Source organism: Apodemus sylvaticus, chromosome 18, assembly GCF_947179515.1.
Source record: "Apodemus sylvaticus chromosome 18, mApoSyl1.1, whole genome shotgun sequence".
NCBI lineage: Eukaryota > Metazoa > Chordata > Mammalia > Rodentia > Muridae > Apodemus > Apodemus sylvaticus.
The window spans coordinates 27,764,212-27,776,967 of NC_067489.1; the positions used below are offsets into that span (position 1 = coordinate 27,764,212).

The window sequence follows — 12,756 nt, forward strand, 5'->3', positions numbered from 1 at the left end:
CTTTCAAATCAATAACAATTTTGAAAAGGTCCTTGGGGATAGCTGCAGGGGTAGGCAAACCAGGCTGAAGAGCTCCCATAGGAATCATTACTTTATTAACAGCCCTAAGATCTTGTAGAAGTCTCCATCTACCAGATTTTTTCTTAATTACAAAGATAGGTGTATTCCAAGGGGAAGAGGATGGTTCTATATGACCTGCGACGAGTTGCTCCTGCACTAGCTCTCGAGCCGCTTTTAATTTTTCTTGAGTTAGAGGCCACTGATCAACCCACACAGGGGGGGAATCCCTCCAGCAGATCTTATCTGCATGAGTGGGGGGTGCAGACATGACAGTGGCCATTAGGGAAAATCCGAATCTGGGAAGCCTAGTCCTTGTCTATCCGGTTTCTGCCGGACTTGTATTGGGTATCGAATGCCTTGAGCTTCCCCACCCAGTCCGCGTCCTGGAAGGAACCCTTGTGCCAGCATTTGCTTTGTAACAATCTCATTAGGACTGCACATAATAATGTTCATTTGAGAAAGAATATCTCGGCCCCAAATATTGACAGGGAGATCCCTGATGACAAAAGGAGTTACAGTCCCCGAATTGCCTTCCTGATCTATCCAAGTAAGTACCTTAGCACTGACCTGTGGGTTATTGGAGTGGCCTATGCCTCGCAGATGGGTTACAGAGGCTGTCAACGGCCAGCTACTAGGCCAATGTTTCGAGGAAATGACAGTAGCATCTGCTCCTGAGTCGAGGAGACCTGTGAAAACCTTGCCATCCAATTTTAAAGTAAGCATGGGGCGGGAAGGGGAGATCTTGTGTATCCAGAAGACATCTGCTATTCCTGTTTCTCCCTGGTCCCTATGTTCCTTATTAACAGGGTTGTGGTGGGCAACTTTTGGAAGGAGGAGTAACTGAGCTATAGGCTGTCCTGGAGAGATAGACATAAGTCCTTCCAGAACTCTGGCTAGGACTACAATTTCTCCCTCATATGGTGAGTCTACAGGGGTTGGAATAACTTGAAATCCTCCTTTAGACAAAGAGGCTCTTCCTATGACTAAGCCAAATGTCCCAGGTGGTAGGGGACCATAAACTCCGGTTGGAAATACCTGCACACCATCCTCAGGCTTTAATACTGAGCTGGTGGTGGCGCACAAATCCAGGCCTGCGCTGCCTGGGGTGGCTCTTCGCAATTGAGAGATTGATCTGCGCTGTTGACTGGAGGGAACACTGACTGTTGTTGCTGTTGTTGTGGGACAAACCCAATCGCCCCGGGGTTGGTCCGCAGGTAGGGGGCCGGTGGCTGCCCCCGTAGGGCGTTTCCCGAATGCCGGGAAGAGAGAGGACGACCAAGAACATCTCTCTTGGAATTACAGTCTTTTAGCCAATGATAGCCTCTACAACAGCGAGGACAAATGGTAGTTGGAAGTTTTTGCCTTAGGACAGGTGGGCCTGTAGATTGAGGAGCTGAAGCTTGGGGCAAAGAATTCTTGTCAGCCCTGGGATGAGGACAATCACGTTGGAAGTGTCCGGGCTGTTTGCAATTAAAGCAAGTCTTTTGCGACTGAATACCTGCTTTCTGAAGTGCAACTCCTATCGCTAATCCCATAGCATGACTGGTCCCCAAACCTGTGCATAAGCGAACATATTCTGCCAAGGATTTTGTACGGTGATGTTTAAGCACATCCTGGCAGGATGGATTTGCATTTTCAAAGGCAAGCTGTTTGAGAAATGGACTATCGGGGTCTTGGGGCCCAAAGATACGCTCCGCAGTTTCAGTGAGGCGACTAATGAATGAATTATAGGATTCATCTGGACCTTGAAGGACTTTAGTCAGAGTGGCAGATGACCCTGTCTTGGGTGGAAGTTTTTTCCAGGCAGTGAGATATATTTGTCTAACTTGAGCTAGGAGTCCTGGAGGGTACTTCATTTGGGCTTCCAATGAATTAAAAGGGGAATCACCTAGGAGTTTCTTAGCAGTCCAAGATTTACACTCTGCCCGTAAGCGGTTTTTACTTTCGATTTCCTTAGCTATTTCGGCCGCTTCTGACTTCCAAAGAACAAATTCTCCCCCAGAGAGTGCAGCTCGGGCAAGCTGGGTAAATTCCCTGGGTACAAGCCAGCCTTCAGTAGAAGACTCTAACAAAGCCAGTGTGAAAGGAGCTGTCGGCCCGTAGGCTGTAACTGCCGACTTTAGCTTTTCTAGAATTTTAAAGTCAAGAGGCTTGTAAAGGTAATTTGAATTTGATACATTACTGCCCTTGCCCTCATCGGGAGTCGGAGTTCCCAAGGAATGTGGTTGCGGGGTACCTGGAGACCTATCTCCTATTTCTCTCTCCTCCTCTCCCTCCGAGTCATCCGGATTCTCCTCCTCAACCTCAGCTGGGGCCTCTCTGGGAATTGTGGCTCCACTGCGCAAGGAGAGTGGGAAAACCAGGACTGGATCCTTTTGCGAGGATCTTTGCTCTGACTTTCTCGGGGTCTCCGTGTTTGAGACAAATCCCGTAGTTAAAGTTACCATCTGCCCTTCTAAATCACGTAGCGCCTTTAAGAGTGCTACTTGCTCCTTGCGGCTCTCTACCATTTGGCGGAGAGAAGAAATCTCCTCCGTTACTCTCCTGCGAGCAGCCGAAGCTGCGGGAGTAGTAAATATCTCATCTAAGGGCATGCACGATGGGGGGGCGAAAGGTGGAACTACCTCTGGTGCAGAGGGTGCAGATGCAAAGGCAATGGTAGTGGTATGAGCAACAACCTTAGGTGGGTTTGGGTTAGATATCATTGCTTCCTCCTCTGAATTAGCTCCCTCCCCTAGGGGGACAACCTCAGGACCTTGACCCGATTTTAGAGCTTGTAACGGTGGGTAACTTATTTTATTACATAGTTCTTTAGAAGAATCAGGAGGGGAAAGAGCAGACACAGACACAGACCTGTTTAAATTCCCTTCCTCCATATCAATCACAGCAGAGGCAGAAGGGTCGAGAGAGTGCACAGACGGTGCCCTGGAAGAATGCTTTCTCAGAGTGCGTTCTCCTTCAGAAACTAGATCTTGGAAGCGAGAGGAGTTCTGAATAATGTCATTTATCAGAGACCAATAGTTAAAAGCAGTAACCGGGATTTTTTCCGGGCCAAATGATGTATAGTAATCTCTAAAACAGTCACCTACTCTAGCCCAAGTTTTTTTATCTATGGTTCCTTCCTCCGGGAACCAGGGACAAATTTGTCCGACAAAGTCTAAGAAATGCTTAAGGTCTTTTTTCTTTACCCTAGCCCCTCGTGTCTTGAGAGATTCCTTTAGCCCTGAAATGAACAGGGATTGCTGACTAAAAGCTTGCCCCATGGGGTCTCACCTTCCAAGAGACGAAGTTGTCGTGGAGACTTTTCCCTTGGCCGAGCGCGCCGGCGGGTCAACCGTGCTTCGACCAAATCCAGTTCTCCCAAGGAGCTGCTCCTCTCCAGGAGCCGAATGCGGAGGGCCCTCCTCCTTGATCCACGACCTCCTTTCTCTAGATAGCTCCACAGGTGCCCCACGTTGGGCGCCAAAGTGTCCCGACCCGCAGGACAATCAACAGGGTTCCTTTAAGCCACCTAGAGGAAAGGCGATGGGGCGACAAGACAAAAGAGAGAGGCAGGACAGCCTGTCTAGTTCTGATCAAGCTGTCAAACTTTATTTTCCAGACAAGTCAATATAAAGGGAAGCATACAAGGTTTGGGAGGGGTAAAGGGGGGAACAATCTCAGGGGGTTGGCATCATTTCTAAGAAACAGTTTCTCATAATTTCTGGTAAAGCTAGTTATTGCTATTGGAATGTTGGCATGATAAAAGGGGGGTCATGAAGCGGTGAAGTGGAAAGGGGTTGCTATAGTAATGTACCTACAGATGGACTTCAAAGGGAGGGGTTTTGAGATTTATGTAGGAACAGTTCTTGGCATCTACAGATGAATTTCAAAGGGAGGGGGTTTTGAGATTTATGTAGGAACAGTTCCTGGCATGGAGATCTAAGTGAGAATGACTCCTGGTATCGAAGTCTCCTGGCATTGAGAGCCAGGTGGGGATGGCTCCTGGTATGGAGAGTTCTTGGCACTGAATTCTGAAGATGGCTCCCGACACCAGGGAACCAAATAACCCTATTAAAATGGGGTACAGAGCTAAACAAAGAATTTTCACCTGAAGAACTTTGGATGGCTGAGAAGCACCTTAAGAAATGTTCAACATCATTAGTCATTAGGGAAATGCAAATCAAAACATCCCTGAGATTTCACCTTGCACCAGTCACAATGGCTAAGGTTAAAAACTCAGGAGACAACAGGTGTTGGTGAGGATGTAGAGAAAGAGGAACACTCCTCCACTGCTGGTGGAATTGCAAGATGGTACAACCACTCTGGAAATCAGTCTGGCGGTTCCTCAGAAAACTGGGCATGGCACTTCTGGAGGATCATGCAATACCACTCCTGGGCATATACCCAGAGGATTCCCTGGCATGTAATAAGGACACATGCTCCACTATGTTCATAGTAGCCTTACTTATAATAGCCAGAAGCTGGAAAGAGCCCACATGTCCCTCAATGGAGGAATGGATACAGAAAATGTGGTATATTTACACAATGGAATACTACTCAGAAATTAAAAACAATGAATTCATGAAATTTGTAGGCAAATGGTTGTAACTGGAAAATATCATCCTAAGTGAGGTAACCCAATCACAGAAGAATACACATGGAATGCAATCACTGATAAGTGGATATTAATTACCCCAGAAGCTCTGAATACTCAAGACACAATTAGCATATCAAGTGATTCCTAAGAAGAAGTAAGGAGAGGGCCCTGGTCCTGGAAAGGCTTGATCTAGCATTGTAGGGGAGCACCAGAGAAATGGAAGGGGGGTGATTAGGGAATGGGTGGAGAGAAGAGGGCTTATGGGACCTATTGGGAGGGGGGAATCTGGTAAGGGGAAAGCATTTGAAATGTAAACAAAGAATATAGGGAATAAAAAAAAAGGCAGAGCAACACAATTTGTCTGTATATCTTTAACTACCTGCTTCTCTTTATCCAACCAACATGACAACTCACAGGCTGATATTAGACAAGTCTTCTTGTTGATTGACCACTTCTCTTGAATTTGCCCAACCATAGTTCATTACCCCTGTGACTCAATTTCAAAGGCATTTGGTTCCTTCACTAAATAGGCTACCTTCCCTACAATAGCTTCCATCTTTATGTTCCTAACTGAACTCTATCAACTGGGATATTAATTTCCTCCAAATTCTTCATCATTGAATTATGGTTTTGTCTTGACTTTCTCTTAGTTTTATATGCTATTAGGAATGCTATTTTCTGGGGGATAGGGAAGGCAGGGTCTTAATGATCCTCAGGAGTTATGCCATAAGATGCATTTCATGGAGAATTGTCTGATCCACTTTTGTACACAAGAAATCAGCTTAACCCTTTATGTGCAACACTTACTGATTATTGAGAGAAATGTAGGATCTTTACTGTGCCAGTCTATGTGGGATGCTGCTGTGCCCTAGAAAAGAGGGGAATGAAAGGCCAAGAAAAAGATAAGAGCAAAGGTCCAATCAATTGTTTCCGCATCCTTGGATATGACAAGACTTAGTTGTATTTTTTTTAATGCTTGTTATTCCAACATCCACTGACCACAGTCTGTCACTCTCTTCCTCAGAGTGGGCAGGAAGGAAAGAGTCAAACTCTCTCTGATAGAGAAGGAAATTAGCACACAGAAAAGCAAACATGTCCCAGCTCATTATGAATTGTTAATGTCCTGTTTACTGCCAAAGCTGTCACAGAAAACAAGGGAGTCTGCTAAGTCAATAATTTATTTCAGAGTGTGGAATTAATTAGAAAGACAATTAAATAATTGTGAGAAAGAAAAAAAATAAGATGTGTTTGGGTGGTTTGTTTTTAAAACTCAGGGATGATTTACATGGTATTTGGGTATTGCCTAAGGGGAACATGGAAGTTAGAGGCATAAATGGAATCAACTTTCTAGACGGTTCTTCATTAAAAGATGTTGCTAAACTCTCCCTTCTCTTGACTCTGTTGAACACATTGCAGTTAATTGCCCTAAAGCTGAAGAATGTTGAGACAGCTTTTCCCTTCAGGTAAGGTCTAGTGAGCAAAGCTGTTCTGGCTTGGATTTATTTTACTCTACTTTGAGGTTATTCAGTCACTTGAATATCCTCAGTGGATCTAAAAGAAATGTCATGCCACGTTAAGTATATTTCATAGCAACTTTATAAGTATCATGCTACTTCATAAATAATAGTAAGGAATCAAACTTAGGTAGAAATTAAAGCCAAAGACTTCCCGTTTCTGCACATTAGTGGCAACCTAATTAATAAGGAGAAATTGGGACCTAATTCTTCATAACAAATGGACCTGTGCTAATGAGAACTGCTCACATGACCCACTGAATGCAACATAACTAGATCAGGGGGCACTGGCAGTTTTATAAATGTCTACTAGTAACTTTGCTTCTCAGGGTTAGGGTGAATCGCTATTCTGAAGAGAGCCACTAAAATTGTTTTATGAAGTTTTATATATGCAAGACAGAAATGTGATCATTAATTTTGGCTGTCAAGTACCTTGAGTTCAAAAAAAATAACTTAGGAGACTAAAGGTCAGCTCTGATGATTGTGTCCTTGTATCTTTCCAAATAGGACTACTTGGGTATTAATGGTACCACTTTAGAAGCTCTGGGGGCTTGTAGGGGGAGATATCTGCCAGCCCCAGCATTCTCTGCCTGTATACTTACTAGCTGCTTTCTAACTTGCCTGCTTACTCGGTACTCTTCTTGTCCCCAATATGACAGAACATGTCCTATGAAACTGAGCAGACACAAACTCTTTAACGTTAAATTGTTTTGATCAAGTTTTTGTCTTAGGAGTAAAAAGCAACACATGAAATGCAGGCAGCAAAAAATATTGATTGCCAAGTGGAGGATTTTTTTCTTTTGAAAAAAAATCACTACAGAGAAATCTATAGGCATAAGAAATTAAATCTTGAAAAAGTACCTTCTTAATCTAACAATATGCCACTTCCAAGATTGCTTTCCTTTTGTGAAAGTGATTTCTTTTCCGTAGTTCTTTCCTTTCTGTGGCCAACTGACCTCATGAAGGAGCAAAAGAGAAAAAGAAAGCAGAATTCAGTTCAGATGTGGTTTCTTCCCAAGATAGCGCTTGCACATTTTTACAGACACCATCCCTACCCTTCTCCTGTTATCTTGGAAGAGAACACTTGATATCTCCAGTGTTTTCATTATTGACCATCTTTACTTTCATTTTAACTTCTCGGACACAAGTCATACTGAAGACTAGAAGGATTCCCCACTCCAGGTTGCAGACACCCACAGAACAGCTGAAGGTTTGAGAAGGAGAGTAGTGAGCAAGGAAGGAAACTACAGAAGAGAAACTCAGTTATTCAGACTGATCTGGTACTTGTTACCTATGTCTCAAGTGAATGGCAGAAAGAACTAACAAGGAGATAAATCAGAGCTCAAAGGGAAGGGATGGGCATGAGCTCAAGTTTGGACTCCTCCCTGACCATTATGGCATACGCAACAAAGAAGCTGAAAATCAAGCCTACTGCTGGCAGGAATCCAGAAACTCCAGCTATGAGGAAAGTAAGGGTGCAGAATATAGACTCACATAATTGAAAAAAAAGGATCAGACATAGTCTGTCTGTCTGTCTGTCTGTCTGTCTGTCTCTCTCTCTCTCTCTCTCTCTCTGTGTGTGTGTGTGTGTGTGTGTGTGTGTGTGTATGTATTGTGTGTATAAAAGATTTAGTGGTGTATGGGAAGTACCCAGATTTTGACAGAAAAGTATCATATGCTCATAAATTCTTGATGGATTATTCCTAAAATCAAAGTTGAAGAAACAAATATTTGCTGAAAAGGAGTCACCAGTGAGACATAGACAACCAGAGGCTCAGAAGCTGTTTTCTGAATCTGGTTCTTTGGATGTCTAAGTTTCATGAGGGAACGGAGATAGGGTGTTTCTACATTGCCAGCTGGAGTACTTCCTCTCCATCCTAAAGCATGGACTCACTCAAGAGGAATCAAATTGACAATGGAAGCTACCCAACAGAACTGCATGATTTAGGATTTTACTTGCCTGAAATTACTAGGCCAGATGATTTCCTCAAACTCCCCTTAAGGCTCTGTTACTGCAGTTACTGAATTCTCTCATCTGAATTCCAGCATGTCTTTCGACTTGGACAACTTCGAAGAAACTGTTTCCGTTAAAGCAGGAAGCTGTGTTTCTCAAGTGAAGAGCTCCAAAAGGAAAGGAAGGAAGGAAGGAAGGAAGGAAGGAAGGAAGGAAGGAAGGAAGGAAGGAAGGAAGGAAGGAAGGGAAGAAAGAAAGAAAGAAAGAAAGAAAGAAAGAAAGAAAGAAAGAAAGAAAGAAAGAAAGAAAGAAAGGAAGAAAGAAAGAAAGAAAGAAAGAAAGAAAGAAAGAAAGAAAGAAAGAAAGAAAGAAAGAAAGAAAGAAAGAAAGAAAGAAAGAAAGAAAGAATCAAATAAGTAAGTGGATAAATTTAAAAAACTGCGATCATATAATACTACCACTATGATCATATAAGACTAGCATTATTAGTTTACATTATTCCCTTTCTATTTTTGTACCAAGAACATTATTAAAAGTTTTGACTGGATACTTCTAAGATTTTTGTAAATTTTTGAATAAAATACACATTTACTAATTACATAAAACATCACCATTTATAACTCCCCTCCCAGTTTAACAATGTCCTTTAGCCTATAAATTTGCAAAAGCCAAGAACCATTTACCAGTGATATTATTATTTACACAGACTCAGAAAAAAATAGAGTAAGGATCAGAGACTTCTACTTATATAATCATTTAATGAATATTTACTAAACAGCTATGATGTGCCAAGAACTGTTCTAAATATTCAAACATCCATCAGCCTCCAAAATATTGGGCAAGAACCCCTGGTTCATCTTATTGCTGGGGAAGAGTCAGATAACAAATGGTAAATACAATGCATAAGTAATTAGTCTGCATGGTACAGGTAAACCAGCCTTGTATAAGCGGCACATGAATGCAATTTATTTTCAAACAACACCTTTCTCTGCCAGCAGGCTCCCCTGCTTCAGTGACGAATACAGCAAAGGTCAATTCTTCAAGACAGAATACAGAAGTGGAACTATGGCCATTCCTAGAAGTAGTTTCACATTAAAAGATCTAATACACAGATGAAAAACTCTTGAGTTCCCTAATAGAAGGGCATTCTAGTAGCAAGAGGCACTGCAACACTTGTGTGATCTATGGGACTCACAGTGTCCACATTCGCTCTGCTCTTTGTCCTTGAATGAGCTGAGCCCTCAGTTGAAAGTCTTGTCCTCTTACCATACAACCGAAGTAGCTGATATACCACACATGGTGTGAGTAGCTTGGCATTGAGATAGAATGGACTTGTGCTGCCCATATAACAAGCCATGGTATAGAGGGCAGCATCAAGTTGCTCTGAAGAGCAGAAGGTATTAGCCTTCCAAAGTTTCATTTGTCCACAAGAGACTAGTGCCTCACTCAGGATATGTGGGGGGCAGGGGAAATGCAATTCAAAAATAAAATGAGGAACAGAATGTTTAGAAAATAAAAGGACTCTCTTCAGATCAGGCTTTGCTCTCCTGTTTTAGTTCGTTTATAAATGGTTCTGTTTCCCTCTAAACTGCTGCACAGGTGGAAGATCACAGGGAGCTGATGCAAATGAAATGCTAGTTTAGAACAAAAGAAAACGAAGCAAAACCAAACAACAAAACCAAAACAATCTCACATGTGACAATACTGCATGTGAACAAAAAAAAAATATTGTGTGGAATAGTGAATGGGGTCTAAATGTTTCTTTTACTGCCAGGTTATAGCATTAGTGGATGTTTCCCAAACTGAGAGAAAGGAGGAGAAATCGAAGGGATACTGTTCTCATCCTTGAACCTCAAAGAACCACCATGTTCTTGTTTCTGATGCAATCAAATTCCAGGTTAGAAGGAGAAGGCCCCATCTACATGAGATCCTGCCAAATGAGTATATTCAAGAGACACTTTGAGAAATAAAGACTTCTGGTTAATGTGACATGCTTCTGAGGAAGGCAAAGTGTGTGTTGTAAGAGAACAGTGATAATGATAGATGCCTGAGGTCCACACTCCCCACCATACCACTCCAAGCAGAAACTGAGGTGACCAAGGGATTGTGGCAAGGAGTCAGTATTTATATTGTCAGATTCCATAGAGAACAACCTTAGACCAGTAGTTTCCAGCCTCCCTAATGCCGCCACACTTTAACGCAGTTTCTCAGATGATGTCATGTGGTGAACCCCTCCAACAATAAAATCATTTTTGTTGCTACTTCATAACTATAAATTTGATAGTGTTACAAATCAAAATATAAATATCAGATATTCAGAAGTATCTTAAGTGGCCCTTGTTAAAGAGATGTTCATACTCCACACAAAAGGGTTGCAAGCCAGAGATTGAAAACCACTGCCTTAGACCTGTAACACAATACCTTTGGGGGTGAGGATGCAGAGAAAGGCTCTATTTGTAACCAGCAAACCTCCCTGAAGCCCACTCTTGCCTTTGCTGCCCCCTCCCCATTCCCTCCTTGACCTACTCATGAATCTGCTCTCATAATTGAAGCACGGCTTGAAGAGCTGATGACTGAAACTGCATACTTGTTCCTTCTTAAGACTGCCACTTACTCAGAGAACAAGGCTAACTTGTCAATACAACTCCAGCCAACTCTCAAGCATGATGTGAATATAATAATTACTGTATATTGATTTGGGTAAATAAACCTCCTGTTACAGCCATCGATCTGTTGATCTAATTTGATCAAAAATACATACATTTCCTTGGAGAAATTCTTTGACACAAAATGAGATTTTCCTGACTTAACAAAAGGGGGAAATTTATAAACACCAATATAGTTCATTGCATCCTTAATTCCACAGATATTTATTAAGTGTGCAGAGCAGGTAAGTAATCTCTTTTTCTCCTGTTGGTTGTAATCATTCAGAGCTGCTTGAAAATAGCTCATTTCCCCCCAAATACATGAACGAATATTATGTGTTGCTTTTTTGATAACCTGCAATTTTATGTACAAATATTCTTCACTCCATATTCAAATTTGTGATCAACAGAACACATTAAGATTCTCTCAGATAAATATTTTATAGATCCCAGGACCATTATTGAAGTCAGTGTCCACATTAAGATTCTCTCAATAGAAACACAAATAGCCACAGGTGTTTCACCTCTCAAAAACCTCCCAGTTAAACATTAAAAAAATAAATTTTCTGTATTTCCTCAAACATGTTTATGCATTAATAAAGAATAAAATATCTCTAAAGGTTATGTTAAAATGAAAGTCAGAAAGCACTGGCTAATATCATCCCTTTTACGAGTCCTACAGAAAATGGTGCCTATATCTGTTCTTCTCTTTCCTGATACCTGCATGCCAATGAATAATCTGTCTTCTTACTGAAAATAAAGAATTTTGTGTGTCAGATGCATACGAAGTTTAAAGATGCAGAAGTCTTCTGTTTTGTTTTGTTTCAAATTAACCTATTTCATGTATTCTTGCAAAATGTGTTGCAACCATCTTATCTATTGTTGTCATTATGGATATACCCATATATAATATATAATATATAATATATAATATATAATATATAATATATAATATATAATATATAATATATAATATATAATATATAATATATAATATATAATATATAATATATAATATATAATGTATAATGTATAATGTATAATGTATAATATATAATGTATAATGTATAATGTATAATGTATAATATATAATATATAATGTATAATGTATAATGTATAATGTATAATATATAATAGTATATTATATATATATATAAATGAATGATATACATTTAGGAATTCTAAAGAATGGAAGATGATAGTCATAGAAAATTCATCACCTCTACCAGGTGAAAGTCCTGATTTCTTTGTAGAAGTTTTGTCTGGGCAGAGACTCACAACTGATCAAGCTTCTCACAGTAACTGGCTATTAAGTATTAAGCCCTAAAGAATATATGTATCACCCTTGAAAGACTTGGGGACCATAAGGGAAGAGGGGGCAAAAAAGATGGTCAGAATATATACACATGTAATTGGTAATAAAATATTGTAAATGAAAACACAGTTGTATTAGAACTAGAGATGGAGTAGATCACTATGCCATGAAGAAAATAAGACAAAGCTATGTAATTTTACAATAAAGGAAACATGACAGATAGAAACTCATCAAATTAGAAACTGGGAAGCTTAGGCCATATCCACAATCCTGTTGATAACCATGTATTCACTGGTCTTCTCGGTGCTTGTTTATTATAATGAGCTATATTAATGCTAACTGCATTAACATTAAATATAATAACATTAGCTCACACAATCTTCCAAGTACTATGAATGCTATACTGACTTTCACATTTAAAATAGCTAGAAATATTATCCCATTTTCAAATGAGAATGTGTCAGAAGAATGGAGATTGGGTAAGGTTACATCAACATTAGAAAATTATGTCCTCTGTGTGGATACTGATGTAGGCCTTCTATATGTGTCCTTTGTAAATAGGCCACTGAAGAAGCTGCCACCAGCCTTGTGCATAGTTGGCTTTGTGACTGTCTACTACAAACATGCTAATTTTACAAACATGAATGTGCAATAGGTGAAGTAAAACCAGATAAAATTACATTTCACCT

The 12,756-nt window shown here is 40.6% G+C and overlaps 1 protein-coding gene across 1 annotated transcript; it reads right to left on the reverse strand.

Moving 5' to 3' along the window:
* Positions 1 to 339: 339 nt before the first annotated feature.
* Positions 340 to 783, reverse strand: LOC127668985 (endogenous retrovirus group K member 7 Pro protein-like). The gene has a single exon (XM_052162878.1). The coding sequence runs from the start codon at positions 781 to 783 to the stop codon at positions 340 to 342; it is 444 nt and encodes a 147-aa protein (XP_052018838.1).
* Between the last annotated feature and the right edge of the window lie 11,973 nt (positions 784 to 12,756).

Coding starts and splice junctions, on each gene's coding strand:
- LOC127668985 (XM_052162878.1), bottom strand. CDS start 783: ATGCTTACTTTAAAATTGGATGGCAAGGTTTTCACAGGTCTCCTCGAC.